We start from the raw sequence: 19,473 nt of genomic DNA on the forward strand, positions 1-19,473 counted from the left end.
GGGGGGGGGTGGCCCCAAAACCCACATTCACCCCACTCTGCCTTTAGTTCTCCACACTTTTTGTAGAGGGAAGTTGGAAGAGTCTTGGTGGGCCTGGGCTAAGATGTTGCCAACCTTATTTTCCTAGCAGCACTCACATGCCATTAATAGTTGCACAGAAATATACACTAACCAGACCTTTTCTCACACCTGCTCTCCATACCAGCAAATGCTTCACTGCTGAAATGGAGCAGGGTGCCATTTAAATAGGGTTGCCAAATATCAGAAAGTGAAAATCCAGACACTAATGTTGAGCCCCTTTTTTTGGCAGATTTGTCGAGTTAGTTAGTTTGTTCGTTTGTTTAGCCAAAGTTGTTGAGCCTAAAATCTAATTTAAAAAAGAAAGTTTTGGAGCTATTTTTAAAGAGGTTCGCCCAAATCTACACTTCCAACATGGGTTGTCATACGTCCGGACATTTCAGCAATTTCCAACCAGATATTGTTTCCGACGGCCGAATCCCAGCTATGTCCAGGAAATTCCAGACGTATGGCAGCCCTAATTTAAATTGAATCCAAGAAAGTATGAGCCATCCTGGATCGGACTGAAAGTCCCATCTACTTGGAGCTCCTGTTGCCAGCAGTGGTTGCCCAGATGCATCCAGGAATCCCGTAAGCAGGGCAAATATATTAAAATATTTCCAAGTTTGCATGTTAATATATTGTAGCAGAATTGACTGCTCCCTCCTATAAAAGAATTAATTGATTGAAGTCTGCCAAGGCTTTCATGCACAAAAAAGCACATCAGCACTGTGTAATCATCAAAGTATTTACAAGGCTTCTGCTCTGGACATCTGGCATTGGTGGTTCCAAACCCCTCTGGATGGGACAGGACAATAGGAACAAGGCAATCTCTCCCAGATTTACCCTCTTAACTCCTAAAGCCACCTTTGCCAAGCAGGTGCCCTCCAGGTACTGCTGAACTACAAACCACACTTCCTAGGATTGTTTGGGGAAAGCCATGAATCTTTTTATCCCCCAAATCTTTTTATCGTTTTCACTTATTTACGCAAGAAGCAACAATCAATATTCAACAATCCATCCCACCCTACACAGAAGCACCAAATGTCAATTTAATTACGTTTAACTTTTTTAATCATTTCAGTTTTTAAAGAAAGGTATCATTCCGCAAGTTGCCATGTGTCCTTGGAGGCCTATAACCATGCTCTATCAATGTTGCATATGCAGTAAAACTGTTCCAAGCAGATTGAAAAGTAGCGATTTTCTTGTCTGTTTGACTCTTTTGGACGTTGACCATCCGTTTGTCCCTTAAATCCCAGAGTTGTGAGATCCCGATCTCAAACAGGTCTGCGTTTAGAGTCTTGCAATAGTAAGCAGTGCAGAAACCGTCAGGTGAGTAATGAGATCCTTGTGGGAAAGTGGCTGGGCAGTTTCTGAATAATAAAATAATAACAGGATGACAAAAATGCTAAGATCCAAAGGGACAGCTTGTGCTGTGATAAGGCCCACTTTTTAAAGCGAATCTTAAAGTGGCATAAGAGTGCCTTTAAACGTCTGGCGTGCTTGTCAACGGTCTATGCAGCGGTTGCCAAGGACTCCAACTCCCAACAGCCTCCTCGCACAGCTAATGCTGAGGGATGATGGGAGTTGGAGTCCGGCCACCCCTGGCGGGCAACGAGCAGACCTAGAGCATGTGCAGAGTTCCTTTCCGCCTCCTGGCGTTCCCGCGCCTCTCCCGTGCGTAAAGGCGCGCAGCCACTGCTGCTGGTGATGGCGGCGGCCGGGCGCTGCTGAGCCTCGGAAGAGGCGGGCCGGCCCTGCCCCGGCCGCTTGGCCCCGCCTCGCCCCCTCCCCGCCCTCCTCCTCCTTTCCCGAGCGAGCATGGAGAGCCGCGGCGGAGAGGAAGGCTCCCGAGCTCGGGGGCGCCCGCAGGAGAGGCGCTAGGCCAGGCAGCCCCAGCGTCCTCCCCATGTCGGGCGTGCGGAGGCGGCAGGGGGCCGGGGGGGTCTCGTCGTCGGGCAGGTGAGTCGCCCCTCGGAAAAGGGGAGATGCTCCCAATCCAGCACCCTGCAAGCCCCTCCGCCCCTGGGTGCTGCCCGTTGGTCCAGCCGCTCAGGAGGCTGCTTGGGCTGCAGCGCAGCCCTATGGCTTTGCAAGTGTGGGGAGACGTAGGTCTCTGCCCCGAAGGCGCTGCAGAGCTTCTCTGTTGCGCCGGGCAGAGATTGAGGAGGGCGCCTCGGGAAGCCGCACGCGCAGGGGCAGGCAGGACAGAGAGAGTGGAGCCTCGCAGGCAGGAGGCCACTTGCTCCAAAGTGCGGCCAGAATCAGGGCCTTTTGATCAGGGACCCTCTCCACTTTTGCACAATATCCTATCATTGCTTGTGGTTTAGACGGTGTTTCGCAACGCCGACTTTGCATGGAATCGTTTTAGGTGCGGGCGGATTTCCCCCGCCCACCCCAAATTTTGCAAGGCTGGTTCTTATCTGTGGTGAAATCCTTACAATACTGTACAGTACTTTGAAAAAAAGGATTTCCCTGAGCAGGCAGGTCTCGTCCCCTCGCGGCGGAATATATCGTGCAAGGCATGACAGTAGCAGGAATTAATGAAAGGCCTCTCTTATAAGCCCCGAGGATCAACGACTTTCCTCGCTGATTTTTTTTTTTTTTAATACTGGATGGATTTAATCCGTGTTCTGAGACAGAATCTCATGCTTTACCTATAATAAATTTCTGCGACCCACTTGCCACGCTGTAGCAGAGTTTCCAAACGGAAACATTTTTGTCTTGTGGCTGATGTATATTTTAACTTTGTATTATTATGAAAATTTGTGGTTGCTTAATTTGTTTGTGAACCTCCTTGGTAATTCCTATTCGGAATGAATGCTGGTACATAAATTCCTTGAACTGACTAATAAATTGTTATGCATTTTTGAAAGCCTTCCACCAACACCAGCACCCTGAAAAATTCCTTATTTCCAGTCTGATGGAAGAAACTGCATCATATCACGTTTTTTAAAAACCAGCTGAAGTTCTGTTGAAGACTTCAGTCCTCTGAGGGTAGTATCTGGGACCTTCTCTGTGGAGTTCAAATTTAAACTAGATCCAGCTCTAGAATTCCAGGACCATCCCAAATACTTAGTTAAGGAATCTGTTCGGTGTCTCTCTCTCACTTGTTATATTTTAATTCTTCATTCTAGACAATTTGTGTACTGCTTAATTACAATCTTATCTGAGCGTATCTGTGTCTAAATAAATGACAAGAAGGCTTTTATAAGCAAAGGGGCTACTTCAAAGCAGACTTCCCCAACCTAGTTTTAAGTGGCCCCCACCAACATTTTGGGGCTTCCATCAGGCCCAGCCAGCACAGCTTTATTGTAGTCCAAAACATCTGGAGGGCAGCAGCTTGGGAAAGGTTGCATCTAAGCCCAGAAAGCCCCTCTCTTTTGTCTCCCCATAAAACATGCATTAAAGCGGACTTTCCACAGTAGGAGGCAGCAGTGCCTCTGAATAAAACCATGGGAGCGAAGATGGCTTTTATGCTGGGGTCCTGCTTGTGGGCTTCCAACAGGCACTGTGAGAATAGGATGCTGGACTGAATGGGCCACTGAAAGGGCCTGATCCAGCAGGGCTCTTATATGATGAGCTTCTTGAGACAAGAGACCTCTGATGGGGAGGGACAGCCATCTCAAGAAACATGAGTTTTGTGGCACTTTAAAGATAGAAGATGTTATGTACTGAGTTGAATAGGATCCAAATGCAGCAGTCTGATTGGTCCTAGAACAATAGGATCCAAAATGCAGCAGTCTGATTGGTCCTAGAACAATAGGATCCAAAATGCAGCAGTCTGATTGGTCCTAGAACAATAGGATTCAGAATGCAGCAGTCTGATTGGTCCTAGAACAATACAGCAGTATGATTGGTCCACAGGAGCCACCCAATCCAGCTCCAGGTGGAAGTGAATCCGCAACCTGATTGGCCTACAGGAGAATCCAGGAATTATCCAATCACGTGCGGCCCATTGTGTAAATAATGTATATAAAGCAGATATTTTGGGGGAACTTCCATTTCCTCACTACTATGAGCTGAATAAAGAGCATGAAATCCACACTCGACACCAAGTATATTTCAGAGGATGTCTCTCAGTGGCTGCTAACCCTGATCCTCCACCATCAGAGGCAGCGATGCTTCTGAATACCAGTTGCTGCAAACTGCAGGAGGGGAAAGTGCTCTTGTGCTCCGGTGCTGCTGGCAAACTTCCCACAGGCATCCTTTTGGCCCCTGAACAGGATGCTGGATGAGGCCCCTGTTGCAAGACCCTTCTGACATTCTCAGTGTAGCTAAAGGCTTTTGTTGATGAGCCCACTAAATGCTCTGAATTCTTTGTCAGAGAAGAGCTGGTTTCACCCAGTAAACCTGGACATTGGGGTTAACTGGCAGAAATGGGGAGAACTTGAGTTAACCAAAAGTGGTCCAGCAGGTGACCAGTTCCACTCTTGGTTGGCCAAGGTATAATTTTTTCCCCACCCACCACCCCGGTATTTTGACATAGCCCTACTGCAACTTTCACCAACATGCCTCCCTCCAGAAGTTTCTGAATCTAGCTTCCCTCAGGCCCACATCAAGGCCAGTGAGATGATGGGGGTTGTAGTCCAAAACATCTGGAGGGTGCCAACTTGGGGAAGGTTGCTCTGTTGCATTGAGTACCACAGGTTAACCCTGTGTGGGTGTGAAAACTTCCTTTTGTTTGTAGTTGTGTTTGTAAGTTGCATGTAACATTATTACTATTTGATGTATTTATAACCTACCTTTCTCCCAAGCTGGGATCCAAGGCAGCTTCCAACATTTAAAAACATTGTAAAATGCAAAATTATTTTTAAAAAACTCCTACCTAAAAAAAAAATCATTAAAATATATCAAAACACGTTTTAGAACCAGCAATTCAAGGACAATTTGCCCAGTGATCAGCATCGCCTGCTCCTCAGTTTCCAAAGGTCGGTCTGAACAGGAGGGTGGAAGGATGACAAAGGCTGGCAGAAGGATAACAAAGAAGGAGCCAGTCTGACCTCTCTTGGGAGGGAATTCTGCAGTATGGGGGCATCCACAGAAAAGGCACCCTCTCATGTGACCACCAACCTTGCCTCTGATGGTGATGGGACTGAGAGAAGGTGCTCATCTTAGCACCTAGGCAGATTCATGTAGGGAGGTACGAGATTTCAGGTAACCTGGGCCCAAGTCATATAGGGCTTTATAGGTTCTAACAAGTACTTGTGCCCAGAAAGTTGTTTTCGCAGTGGAGTAACCTGTTTCCTGTCACTGGTCTGAGTCAGCATTCTGGGCCGGCTGAAGCTTCCAAACACTTTTTAAAGCTCTTTCTTTACTATTGAATAATTGTTCTCCTTGGCAGGCATGGAGTGGCTCAAGAGGAAGACGCCTGCAGGAACCCCCGGTTTCATTTCGACTTGTGGTTTTATTTCACTCTGCAGAACTGGGTGCTGGATTTTGGGCGCCCCATTGCCATGGTGAGTGCCGCTGCATTTTCATTGCCATCTGGTGGCTGTTAAAAATGTGGGTTGTGGGCAGAAAGAGGTTGGTCACTCTATGTGACTGGGGGACAGGGGGCGACGACAAATTTTGGTTGCAGCATTTGGAATTTCCCAGAACCAGGAATTGTCAGTTCCTCAGTTCCTCACATGTTAGAAGATTTAGGACAGACAACAGAAAGTACACAGTGCCTTAGTTAAACTCTGGAATTCCATGAGATGCAGTGATGGACCCCAACTTGGCTGGCTTTAAAAGGAAATTAGACAAATTCACAGAGGTTGAGGTTACCAATGGCTAGTAGCCATGATGGCTGTGCTCAGTTTCAAAGGCAGCATGCCTCTGAATACCAACGTCTGGGAATCACAAGTTGGGAGAGTGTTGTTTCAGCCAGGGACCTGCTTTGGGGCTTCCCTTTGAGGCATCTGTGAGAACAGCTGGATGAGATGGGCCACGCGCTTGATCCAGCTGCAGGGCTTTTCTTCCATCCATAAATTCCTGGGACAGCATTACCCAGGCAGCCTTTTCTTTGGAAGAGAGAACGCTAGAGATTTTGAAATGCTTGCTTTATTTACAAGTAGACTATACGTGAAGGTAAGCATGTGCTCCTGTTAAGCAGCAGATCTGATATCCCTTGAGAGAGAGAAGCCTCTCAAGGTGCCTTCAGTGCAGTGTCTCTACCGGTTCCCAATATGAATATAAGAAGAGGCCTGTTGGATCAGGCCAATGGCCCATCTAGCCCAGCATCTTGTTCTCACAGTAACCCAAGCACAAAGCACTCCCCCCCCCAGCCTTCGCTATATGGGCACAAACATCCAAAAAAGCTCTGTTAGCTGGCAGGAATGCAGGGGGCAATTGTAAGGGGTGGGGGTGTTCATCCTTCCTTGTGCCTGGAAATCCTCCCCCATTGCCCCTGCCCTTATGGGGCAACATGGGGTTAGGAACTGGTGTTTTCTTGATCCTGGTTAGAGTCTCAGGCTTGGACCTGGGAGAACAGGGTTCAAATTCCCACTTGGCCATGAAGCTCACTGGATGACCTTGGGCCAGCCACTGACTCTCAGCCTAACCTACCTCATAGGGTTGTTGTGGGATAAAATGGGAAGGGAACCAAGTATACCACCTTGATCTCCTGGGTGGAGTAGAAGCAGGATGTAAATGCAATGAATGAATGAATGTGGTGGTCTCTTTTTCATTTACTGCAATCACTGTTGCGCTTGGGTTTTGCCGCACAAAAGTGGCAAATGGCTTTTGTGGCCAGCCTTGACAAAAAGACCATATAATATAATAAAACTTAAAAAAAAAGTCCACTGCTCATTGTGGGCTGCCTGTGATGAAACTCATCCCTTCTTCCGTTTTCCATTCTTTCAGATCGTGCTTCCGTTGGAATGGTTTCCCCTGAACAAGCCAAGTGCTGGAGATTATTTTCACATGGCTTACAATGTCATAACGCCCTTTATTCTTCTGAAGGTAATTTTTTGAGCTGTGTTCTTCTCTCATTTCTGCTGAGATCTGTTTGTGTGTTTTGGAAGGCTGAAGAGCGGGAATAATGATCAGAGTGGAAAGTGAATTCTCTGAAACGATGGTGCTGAGAAGTAGTGCTGTTCCAAAATTTTTATCATGTTCACTTATTCGTGCTACCAGTTAATAAGAAAAAAAATTGCACCAGAGGAGATAAAATTTCAATGAAGTTCTCATGGGTGGCATGCAGGGTTTCTGTTGTGCTCACCTTACTCTTGAGATTGTTCATGAGAGTCTGTTCTTTCATTCTGCAAATCATCTTGCCAGCGGTCTACTTCACAGCTTTCTTAGGTGACCGCTCTCTGGTTAAAAGTTCAGGGGGAAACATCATAAAGTAACTCCTCCTGTGTAGCTTTTTCAGATCGGGAGGCTGCAGAAACATTTACTGGAGAGAGAAACACAAATGCCACCTCTCAATGGCATAGTAAGCTCAATGAGGTAGAACTATGGAAGACTCTTGTGGCTAAGGAAGAAAACTTTTACGAAAACAGAGGGCAGATTTTGGCACAGTGCTTCTCAGAACACACACTGATACAGTCAAATGTCACTGTTAACATGGTAGAGCTTCATGACTGTGATGGGTGTCATCGGGTAGTGCTGCTTGCATTTCGCATCATCGGTTAAAAAAATGACAATAGCTCTCCAAGAAGCATGTTACTAATGGCAAATGTCAAGCTTGGAGTTGGCATCTCAGAGCCCAACAAAGTAAACTCAGCCATGATAGCATTCACAAATGACAACCTTCCCCAAGCTTTTGATGTTGTTAGGCTCTGACTACCATAATCCCTAACCATTGGCTGTGGTGGCCGGATCTTCTGGGCTTTGGGAGTTCAGAGCATCTGGAAGGCACCTGGTTTGGGAAAACTGGTCATGAAATATTAGACGGCATAACTGCAAATGCTTGCTATAAGTAAAGCAGCTTTTCTCTGGCAGAAAACTGGGGCTAAGCAATTAATAATACTTAGCATTTTTCTAGCATTTTTTTTTTTTAGTGATCACATATGTGATCTTGCTGTAATGCCTACAGCAGCTATGCGATGCAGCCCAAATGATTCAGCAAAATAAGCTGCCGGAGCAACCTGCTTTTGAGTGTCTGTTCTCAGAGATAAAACATTCAGATAACAATTGTGTCAGAATAACCACATACAAAGGGTTTTGTTGAAATGCAAGCAGGTGGGTGACAATTGCTTGTGTGCTGAATAGATGCCCATTACAAGGTAAGTTTATATAGGTCTTTGTGTGTGTGTGTGTGTGTGTGTGTGTGTAAACACATTCGGGTCTTTGGAACTAGCGAGGATGTTTTCTGCAGTAGTTAGGTCAGTGGGAATGTTTAGGTTTCTGAACTATAGGAACTAGAATTACTCTTTTTCCCTGGCTTCAACTCTAACATAAATTAATTTGGGACCAGTCTCATAATTTCATTCTGCCTTATATGACTTAATGGCCGGCATTGCCTTTTAAATTTGATATGAAATTGCATTTCAAGAGCTTTGCAGAATGGGGTGGGGGTGGAATCAGCCACTGGTTGTGGGGCACAGGAACACTCTCAAATAGTGCAGTGGAGGCAATGGAATTCGCAGCTTCTGCTGAGTGGTGCTTTTGATCCTTCAGGCTAATGAATAACAATCAATTGCTTTGAGTGGAAAGGGTGGCTGGATTAGTTGCAGTTCAGTGGAGGCTGCAGTTCTGCTTTTCAATTTTTAATTTTAAAAATAGTCCTTTCCTTTAGGAAAGAAATGAAATTAAAAACAAATGAAATCAAGAAAATCATTGGAACCCAAGAACTGTGAGTCCTGTCTACAGGATGTTTCCAGCTCTTGCCTGAGGAAGAGAGGGGTGGGTGGGTGGGTGTAGGGCAGAGTCTGATAGTCTCTCCATGTTCTTGAGAGGAGTTTCCCATTGCAGCTCATCGAAAGGTCCCCCAAGACTCTCCCACGGTCCATGGTGTACATCTGCATCATCATCTTCGTCATGGGAGCCAGCATCCACCTGGTGGGGGACTCCGTCAACCACCGGCTGATCTTCAGCGGCTACCAGCTCCACTTGTCCGTCCGGGAGAACCCCATCATCAAAAACCTCAAGCCAGAGACACTGGTAACGAGAGGTTTTGGTGCTTCCTGCCTGTTTTGTTTCTGCTGCTGGCTGGGAAACTTTCATTGGCTTGACTCTCATTTCCTTCCTTTCCAGATTGATTCATTTGAACTGCTGTATTATTATGATGAATATCTGGGCCATTCAATGTGGTAAGTAAACTGCAGGGTGTTTCCCGCGCATCAGGTTGGGGTATTGTGTTGGTGTTCCTCGCTCCCCCCCACACACACTTTTCTTGGAGGAGAAAATGTCACTCAACAACAATAATAATTCCTATTTTATTTCATAAAATCTATACACCATTTAATTGTAAAAAAGCAGCTTACAAAGAAAATAAAACAATAATATCATCAGTAAAAACAACTCTTTAAAACATTCAATGGATAAAATCCTAATAAACTAAAAACAAATCAAATCAAACACCAACATTTACATCTCTTGGTAGGCTTGTCTAAACAAAAATGTTTTTAGCAGGTGTCAAAGGGAGTACAGCAAAGGCATCTGTCTGATATCAAGAGGCGGGGAGTTCCAAGTGCAGGTGCTGCCATACTAAAAGATCAAGTGCTTACAAATGTGGAACTGATATGATGTGGCACTTGTAATGGGGCCAGTTCCACCAATCAAAACAGCTGAGTGAGCATTTAAGGGGTAAGGCGATCTTGCAGGTGAACTGGTCCCAGGTTGTTAAGGGCTTTATATACTAATAGCAACACCTTGAACCTTGTGCCTCTTTTTCAATTGGTTCCCAAAAATCATTTATGACAATTAAAATCTTGGCTTGGTTCCCTCTCCACCACAACAGGTTTTTAATTAAACTCTGCACATCTTTTTTGGCTTGATCCCTTGTGGAGGTACATTTTACAGATCTCTCTCTCCCACATTTTTTTTTTTTTGGGGGGGGGAGGATTTTCTCACCCCCTATTAACAGTAGCATAAGAAGTCGGTTTCTGGTTGTGTCCGCATTTCGCTCTCAAACAGTCCTGACAGGAGGAAGGCGTGACTTTAGAAGGCACATACATAAATGATCCTCCACTGGGAAGTGGAGGGGGGAGCAGCAGTAAGGACCCAAAATGAAATGAGCATTCTGGATTTAACAGCGATAGGCAGCTTGAACGGATAACCTTTTCTTCTGTTGCGTGTGTTCCCTGGTAAAATTGGTGACATTTATCCCTGGCTAATATGCGGCAGAATTTGGCTCAGAGAGACTTGACGTCTTTGGTTCTGGTTATTGACCTGTGATGCTAGCCATTGCCCTGGGCTGCGGAAGGAGCAGTGAAATGTCCTTGTGCCTCTTAACTTCTGCCTAAGTCCTGGAAGACAGCAGCTTGCATGAGAGGCCCCCTTGCGCTTTTCTCCTTAAGCCATTCCTCGCATCTAGTTCCACCCAGACTTCTCTCGCTGCCCTCCCCAGAAGCTCTGTGTTATCTCCCAAATCAATTGTGCTTTCGTTCGTTTGTGTGGCCATGGGTGCTTGCCAGCTGCGATTAGATAACAAACCGAACATCTAAGCCAGCCCCTGCTTTTACTTGATTAAGAGCTAGGGTTAAAGTCAGCAGTTAGTTAGACCAGCCTCCCCCACCAACTGGGGATGATGGGAGTTGTAGTCCAAGACACCCGGAGGACAAATTCACAGAGGAGAGGGCTATCATTGGCTACTGGCCACAATGGCTGTGCTCTGCCTCCACATTTGGAGGCAGCAGTGCTTCTGAATGCCAGTTGCTGGAAACCACAGGAGGCGAGAGGACTCTTTTTCTAAGGTCTTGCATGTAGGCTTCCCACTTGCATCTGGGTGGCCACTGTAAGAAGAGAATGCTGGACTAGATGAGCCACTGGCCTGAACCAGCCAGACTCTTCTTATAAGGGCAAGGATTGCTTGCCTGCCTGCCTGCCTGCCTGCCTGCCTGCTTGCTTTATGAATGAATGAATGAATGAATGAATGAATGAATGAATGAATGAACGAACGAACGAACGAACTTTCTGGCTCTCAGGGCTGTAAGGAGCAGCTTGAAACCGTCTGCAGAGGACCTGGTCAGATCTCTGGGAAAAGGGACAGAGCACAGACCTTTACTACCACAATGCTCTTGTTCAGAGACTTCACCCAGTCTTCATGCTGTTACAGCTGAAGCAAAGATCCCCTCTTTTCTGCATTAAATCTGGGGAGGTGCCTGTTGACAGCGTCTGCTGATGGCTCCGTTGCAATTGTGTTCCCTCTCGCAGGTACATCCCTTTCTTCCTTATCCTGTGCATCTATTTTTCCGGCTGCTTCATCCCCATTAAAGAAGAGCAGCAGAGGATACCTGTGGCTGCTTTACTCCTCATTGGGCCCAGCAGCCTCTATTACTGGTAAGTGACCCAGGTGTGGCTTTGGAGAGGAGGAGGAGGGGGGAGTCATTTAGATGCTACACAGCTACATGAGGCCACGGATCTATCATCGGGGGTGTGGGCAGCCAGTGTTCAAAGGCTACTGCAAACATCCTGAATCTTAACCAAGATCCCTAGTTGTAACTTGGAAGAGTAGAATTTGTTCCTCTTAAGTAACACACATCTGTTTTTAATTGTTTTTCTGGAATATTGTTTTTCTTCAAAGTATTGCTGGTGCTGCTTTTAACTGTGGTGTAAAGTTGTCCTAGATCAGTGGTTCCCAAAGAGCCCTTTGCGGGGGGGGGGGGGGACGGGACACTAAAAGACAGGGGGCACTGGAGGTGTAAATGACTATCAGACCTTGAAAAGCTGGTATCCCTGAATCAAGTTCATCAGTCTTGTTGAATTAATTAAGCTAGATAGCTTTATTTGGTTTTTAAAAAATAATTGTTAGTTAATTACCATTTTGAATTTCATTGTGTTCTTATCTTCCTTAGAAGGGTCATGCAAACCGCTATTCTGAATCATTCTTTTTATAGGGTAGGGGGCCCACTAGGGATGAGTTTATGGAACCAAGGGGACGGTGGCCCGAAAAAGTTTGGGAAACACTGGTCTAGATCATTTCAATAGTTATCACAACAATTGTTTGCAACCTGCCTTGATTCAGATTTCCTACAGCAAGGCAGGACACAAACGTCAGAAATAAACGGTGTGCTGGGAAGCCAACCTGGGAGACCTCTTACCTGAGAGGCATCTTCTTCTAGTGCTGAATGTCGTCGCCTTCCCCATCTGCCTGCTTTCTCTTCCCTGCTTTATGAAGAAGCTCTCTGACCCGCGTCCCTTTCCCCCCTGCTTGCAGGTACCTTGTCACAGAAGGGCAGATCTTCATCCTCTTCATCTTCACCTTCTTTGCTCTGATGGCTCTGGTGATGCACCAGAAGCGGAAAGGCTTGCTCATGGACAGCAACGGACGCTTCCTTTTCTACTCCTTCATCATCACACTGGTATTGATCGCCCTGTGGGTCGGCTGGCTCTGGAACGACAAGATCCTCAGGAAGAAATACCCCGGCGTCATCTACATTCCGGAACCATGGGCTTTTTACACCTTGCACATGAGTAACCTGCACTCTGCAAAGGGGGAGAGCACTTAACTTTGATTCTTTGGTTGGGGGGCGGCGGAGAGAGAGAATTTGAAAATACAACCCTTGGCCCCAGTCTGCTCTGTTGCAAGCACCATTGAAGAGGGCATGATGTGTGCAGTGGATCAGGCCCACAGTACAGAGCAAGAGAAGTTCCTTTCTCCCCCACCACCACCACCACCAAAAAAAATTCAATGGCTAATCCTAATGTAGCTCAGATAAAGTGCTGCATTGTGGTCCTATGCAGGTTTACATGGAAACAAGCTCCAGTGAATTCATTGGGGCCTACTCGCAAATAAAGCCAGGCCTACTCAGAAATAAATGCTGTTGAATTCAGTGAGGCTTCATGCCCACGTAAATTGGGTTAGGGTTGCAGCCCATGTCTGTTTAGGATCACAGCCTTAGTCCGTAATAAGGGCATGTGTGGGTTGTACAGAGAATTATTTACACCCATTGGGACCCACCATTGAACCTGAAATATTTGTCTGCTTGAGCTCTTGGTTTCTTCATCCTTCTAGTTCCTATGGCTGATAAGGTAACCTTGTAAGCACATCAGCAGAGACTGTGAGGATCTCAGAAACCAGAGAGGATCATCTCCAGCAGGCCTCCCATGGTCAAGGCAGGTTCAGCGCTATGCATACCCACTTGTTCCCTGTTTTCCTTCCTGTGTCCTGCAGAATAAACTATGCAAAAGAGAAGTGAATCTGCTTCTTCTGTACAGTCTAGCTTAGTTCTCGCTGCCTTTTTCTTAAAGCCCAGGGTTGGGAGAGGCCCGCCGATGTCTGCTTTTGGTTTTGAGAGCAGCTACTGCTGAAATTTTCAGTGGGAGTTGCTTTTTTGTTTTTGTTTTCTTTATCTTAATGGATTTTGAAATGCCCTCTGATCATTTTGTAAGAGGAAGAATACTGTTGATCCCACTGGGGACCCCACTTCTTAAATCACTCCATAAGGCCCTGCTGGGCTCACCATCTGAAGCAGCTAGAGGGCACCAGGTTGGGGAAGACTGTAGAAGAAGCAGTTGTGTGCACGCGCACACACAGCCATGTTCAGAACCTGATCCTAAAGCAGAAAACCTCAAGAATGGCCACTGAGGCATACTCCACAGCTCTGATCACACTCTGATCAGGAAGGCTAAATTTCTGCCGCTTGTCGAAATGGATGTTTCCTCGTTGCCGCATGCCCTCTTTGTTCCACTGTCTGTTCTCCTCTCTATGCTTTTCCTCCCCTTTGATACTCAGGTAGAAATTTTTTAATTCTAAGGGAGGTGCACGGTTATTTCTTCAAAACTTTTTAAGGACTTGTTGAGTAGAACTTTCCTTTGTAACCTCAAATTCCTGGACCGAACCTTCATTGACTGTTCGCCTTCCATGACTTTGCCGTGTGTACATTTATCCTGAGTGTGATCCAAACTAAAAGAGTTTGTTGGCAGAGAAATAAAAGTTTGCTAAAGTCTTTGTGGGCTGAGATTTTATTTAAAAAAAAAAAAAAAAACATTTGTTAATACAGACCAAGGTGGAATCTAGACACATATAAGTAACACACTGTGAAATGCCTTTTTAAAAGCGTTTTGAGAAATATATTGAATTTGCCATAAGCTCACCATTGCCAACTAGTGTGCCATTTGCATAATACACTTAAAACACACTTAAAACATATTTGCAGCTATATAGCTGAGTCCCAAGTCTCCATTTCCTGAACCTGGCCTGATAGCTAACTGGCAACCAGTGCAAGCCTTTCAGCTGCAGCATTATACAAGTGTTAAATAGCACTGGGTACAGGATGGTGCCCTGTGGCACCCAGCGGCATAGTTGTCAGAGGGTCAAGAAATAATCACCCAGAAATCAACCCTGAGATAGAAGTGGAACCGCTGCAAAACAGTGCCCATTTCACAGAACCTATTCAGGAGGATACCGTGGCCAATGGTACCAAAAGCTGTTGAGAAAACAGCAAGGAATGGTGGGGTCTCATTGCACCTGTCCTCTCAATAAAAGTCATCCTTAAGGCAATCAAGCCTAATTCAATCCCATAAAGTCCCAGGCCTGAACCCTAATTGGAATGGGTCGATCTGATCAGTTTCATCCATGATTACATCCTTCCGTGTGGGGTTGGGTGCCACAACCTTCTCTTTTTTTTTTTTTATAAAATTTTTATTGGTTTTACAACATTTTTAAGAAAAACAGACAAACACTAAAAATGACAAACATACACGTATAGTTTCAAACATATTTTCATAAACCTCTTTTCTTGGACTTCCCCATACCCCCCCTCTCTGCATCCCAATGTCCATGGTTCAACTAGCAACTCCCAATTGTTTCTTTCCAATCTCTATCATCTTAGTCCTCTTTTATAATCTGACCTTATATCCCTGTACCCCTTTGTTTCTGGAAACCACGGCATTTTAGCATTCATTAAGTTTATAGTAGTCCTTAAGATAGCTTTTGAATTTTCTCCATTCTTCTTCCACCGTCTCTTTTCGTTGGTCACGGATTCTGCCTGTCATCTCGGCCAGTGTCATATAGTCCATCACTTTCATCTGCCATTCTTCCAAAGTGGGTAAATCTTGTGTCTTCCAATACTTTGCGATGAGTATTCTTGCTGCTGTTGTGGCATACATGAAAAAAGCTCTATCTTTCTTTGTCACCAATTGGCCGACAATGCCCAAGAGAAAGGCCTCTGGTTTTTTAGGAAAGGTACATTTAAGTACCTTTTTCATTTCATTATAGATCATTTCCCAGAAGGCCTTAATCTTCGGGCATGTCCACCAAAGGTGATAAAAGGTACCTTCAGTCTCTTTACATTTCCAACATTTGTTATCGGGCAAATGATAGATTTTTGCCAGCTTGACTGGGGTCATGTACCACCTGTATACCATTTTCATAATGTTTTCCTTTAAGGCATTACATGCCGTAAATTTTATACCGGTGTTCCATAACCATTCCCAGTCAGCTGACATAATGTTATGTCCAACATCCTGAGCCCACTTAATCATAGCCGATTTAACTGTTTCATCCTGTGTGTTCCATTTCAACAACAAGTTATACATTCTAGATAAATTCTTAGTATTGGGTTCTAACAGTTCGGTTTCTAATTTTGATTTTTCCACCTGAAAACCGACTTTCCTGTCCTGTTTAAAAAATTCCATTATTTGGCGATATTGGAACCAATTTTCTACTTTATGCTTCAATTTCTCCTGACTTTGTAGTTTGAACTTATCTCCATCCTGTTCTAAAATTTCCCAATACTTCGGCCATCCGACCTCCATATTGAGTTTCTTCACTGCTTTAGCCTCCACTGGTGACACCCATCTAGGGGTTTTGTTTTCCAATAGATCTTTATATCTTATCCAAACATTAAACAATGCTTTTCTGACAATGTGATTTTTAAAGGCACTGTTGACTTTATCATACCAAAGATATGCATGCCAACCAAAAGCGTTATTGAAACCTTCCAGATCCAAGATGTCCGTGTTCTCGAGGAGCATCCATTCTTTGAGCCAGCAAAAAGCTGCTGCCTCATAGTACAATTTTAGGTCCGGCAGGGCAAAACCCCCTCTTTCTTTAACATCTGTCAATATTTTAAATTTAATTCGGGGCTTTTTGCCCTGCCAGACAAATTTCGAGATATCTTTGTGCCACCTCTTAAAACATTCCATCTTATCAATAATCTGCAAGGTCTGAAACAAAAATAACATTCTAGGCAATACATTCATTTTAATTACTGCAATTCGGCCTAACATTGACAGTTTCAAATTTGACCATATTTCTAAATCTTTTTTAATTTCTGACCAACATTTTTCATAGTTGTCCTTATACAAATTCTGATTCTTAGATGTTAAGTAAACCCCTAGGTATTTGACCTTCTTGACCACAGTCAAACCTGTTTCCTCTTGAAATTTCTCCTTTTCCATATCTGTTAGGTTTTTCCCTAAAACTTTGGTTTTTTGCTTGTTCAACTTAAATCCGGCTACCTGACCAAACTGTTGTATTATTTCTAAAACCTTTTTCGTACTAGTGTTTGGCTCTTGCAAAGTCAATACTAGGTCATCTGCGAACGCTCTTAACTTATAATGTTTAGCTCCGACCTGCACACCTTTGACCTGCTGGTCATTTCTTATCATATTCAGCAACACCTCCAGAACTGAAATAAAAAGTAATGGGGAAATCGGGCACCCCTGTCGTGTTCCTTTTTCTATCTTAAGTTCCTCAGTCACAACATTGTTTACAATCAGTTTGGCTTTTTGTTCAGAATATATTGCAGCCATACCATTCTCAAAACCCTGACCTACCCCCATCCCATGAAGATTCTTCCTCATAAAACTCCAAGAAATATTGTCAAAGGCTTTCTCCGCATCCACAAAGATCAATACTGCTTTAGTGTTTATATTCACCTCTAGCTTTTCCAAAATATCTATTACATTCCTTACATTGTCTGCTAGATGTCTTTTAGGGAGAAAGCCTGCTTGGTCTTTATGAATCTTCTCCATCAAGACTCTTTTAAATCTTTTTGCCAAAATGTCTGCAAAAATTTTGTAATCCACATTAAGCAGAGATATTGGGCGGTAGTTCTTAAGTTGGGTCTTTTCAGTCTCTGACTTTGGTATGAGTGAAATATATGCCTCTTTCCACGATTCAGGTGCCTTTTTTCCCTCAAGGATCTCATTACAAACTTCTCTTAGTGGTTGAGTCAACCATTCCTTCAGCGATTTGTAGTATCTGGAAGTCAGTCCATCTGGTCCCGGAGATTTGCCCAGTTGCATATTCTGAATGGCAGCCTCTACCTCTTGTTCTGAGATTCTCTGGTTCAAATCCATCTTACTTTGATGAGAGATGTTTTGTAGTCCATATTTTCCGAGGAATTTATATCTTCTTCATTTTGCGGGCCTTGGGTGTAGAGTTTTTTAAAATAACTTAAAAAGCCATTTCTGATTTCATTGGGTTTGGATATGTTCTTTCCATCCACCTCTAGGCTTGTAACTGTATTTAGTTTCTGCCTTTTCTTCAGTTGCCATGCCAAAAGTTTGCCACATTTATTTGCTGATTCAAAAGTCTTTTGCTTCATTTGCCTTATCTTCCATTCAATCTCTTGGTTCATCAATTCCATATATTGTGTTTGATATAATTTGATCTCTCTTAAAATGTCCTGAGACTTTGGTTTTGTTCTTAATTTCCTCTCTCCTTCCTTTATCATTTCCAGAATCTTCTCTTTTTTCTCATTTTGTTTTTTCCTCTTTATTGAGTTTTGTTGAATCAAAAATCCTCTCATCACCGCTTTACTTGCGTCCCAGATCACTCTTTTCTCCACGTCGGTCCTCAAATTTATTTCAAAATAGTCTTTTAGGGTCTTTTGGGCCTTCGTGAGAATCTCCTTGTCTCGAAAGAGGGTGTCATTCATTCTCCATCTAAATTGACCAGTTGTTGTGAGTTTCATCTCCATCTTCACGGCGTTATGGTCGGAGCAAGTTTTTGGGCAGATTTCCACTTTCTTAATCTTTGGAGCCATTCCACTAGTAACCCAGATTTGATCGATTCTGGTCCAGGTCATCATTGCTTGGGAGAAAAAGGTTCCCTCTCTCTCCAGAGGATTCCTTGTTCTCCAAATATCTATCAAGTCCATGTTTTCAGTCATTTCGAAAAAAGTCTTAGGGAGTCTCCCTTCTTTGGTGACTGTAAGTCTTTGTGCCTTATCCATATTGGTGGAGACCACGCCATTCATGTCTCCCATAATTATCATATTGTAATCCAGATAGTCCATCAAAGTTTCATGAAGTCTCTTAAAGAAGTCGGATTTGCCTTCATTTGGTGCATAAATTCCAACAACTAAGAATTTTTCTCCTTGTACTTGTATCTCCACAGCCAGATATCTCCCTTGTTCATCTTTAAATATCATTTTTGGAGCCCATTTCTCCTTCACATATATTACAACTCCTCTCTTCTTAACTTTGTCTGATGAGATAAATTCTTGTCCTAGCCTTTTGTTTGAAAGTAATCTCCTGTGGGCTCTGGTTATGTGAGTTTCTTGTAAGCATATCAAGTCCAATTGTTCTCTATTCAATATATGAAATACTTGTCTTCTCTTCAAAGGCCCATTGAGCCCATTACAATTCCAACTAAGGAATTGCAGAGCCATCTTGTTATTTTCCTAAGGCTCCTCCAACAGCTCCAAGTTGTTGCTCTTCTTCTGATGGTGGTGGTTTTTGTCCAAACGAGAGATTCAGGATATCCAGTGCTCTCCTCTGTTCTGCAAGTGCGTCCACAGTCCCCTTCTGTAAGTCCTCCTGGTATCTTGCCAAAAATTTGTCTTTATCTTGAATTGTCTTTATTTTCACTTTCTTTGCCTTGTAGTCGAATGACAGTCCTTGTGGGAACTCCCACCTGAAGCGAATAGAATTCTTCTTTAGCAAGAGAACCAAGTCCTTGTAGAAGTTTCTTAAATCCAAAATGTATTTTGGGATGTCTTTAAAGATCTGTACAGCTGAATTTCCAATTTGCAAGGCCTTTTCAAAGTGTAATCCTAGTATTTTGTCTCTTTCCTCCTTGGATCTGAGTGTAATCAGACAATCTCTCGGTGTCTTTCTGTCTTGCTTTTTCCCCAGTCTAAAGGCAGTCGTAATTTTGAATTCGTCTTCCTCAAGGTCCCAGCAATCCGCAAACTCCCGTGTCAAATATTCCACAAGGCTGTCTCTTTCATTCTCCGGAATCAGTCTTAATTTTAAGTTTCTCTCTTTCCTCTGTAACTCCCACAAGGCCAAAGTTGCATCATGCTCATAGACCTTCTTGGCAAGCGGCTCTAGTTTCTCCTGTGTCTCTCCAGCAGTGGCTTTGGCCTCTTC

The 19,473-nt window shown here is 44.2% G+C and overlaps 1 protein-coding gene across 1 annotated transcript; it reads left to right on the plus strand.

Annotated features, from left to right (window-relative positions):
* The first annotated feature begins 1,662 nt into the window (after nucleotides 1-1,662).
* On the plus strand, nucleotides 1,663-12,821 carry CLN6 (CLN6 transmembrane ER protein). The gene is made up of 7 exons (XM_083475239.1): nucleotides 1,663-2,019; nucleotides 5,402-5,516; nucleotides 6,904-7,002; nucleotides 8,959-9,147; nucleotides 9,241-9,296; nucleotides 11,362-11,487; nucleotides 12,365-12,821. The coding sequence occupies exons 1-7, from the start codon at nucleotides 1,967-1,969 to the stop codon at nucleotides 12,654-12,656; spliced, it is 930 nt and encodes a 309-aa protein (XP_083331365.1). The 5' UTR covers nucleotides 1,663-1,966; the 3' UTR covers nucleotides 12,657-12,821.
* The last annotated feature ends 6,652 nt before the right edge of the window (nucleotides 12,822-19,473 follow it).

Source organism: Podarcis liolepis (genome assembly GCF_965112155.1).
Source record: "Podarcis liolepis genome assembly, chromosome: 14".
NCBI lineage: Eukaryota > Metazoa > Chordata > Lepidosauria > Squamata > Lacertidae > Podarcis > Podarcis liolepis.

Coding starts and splice junctions, on each gene's coding strand:
- CLN6 (XM_083475239.1), top strand. CDS start 1,967: ATGTCGGGCGTGCGGAGGCGGCAGGGGGCCGGGGGGGTCTCGTCGTCG. Junction 9,148..9,240: donor ACCTCAAGCCAGAGACACTG/GTAACGAGAGGT, acceptor CTTCCTTTCCAG/ATTGATTCATTTGAACTGCT. Junction 9,297..11,361: donor TATCTGGGCCATTCAATGTG/GTAAGTAAACTG, acceptor TCCCTCTCGCAG/GTACATCCCTTTCTTCCTTA.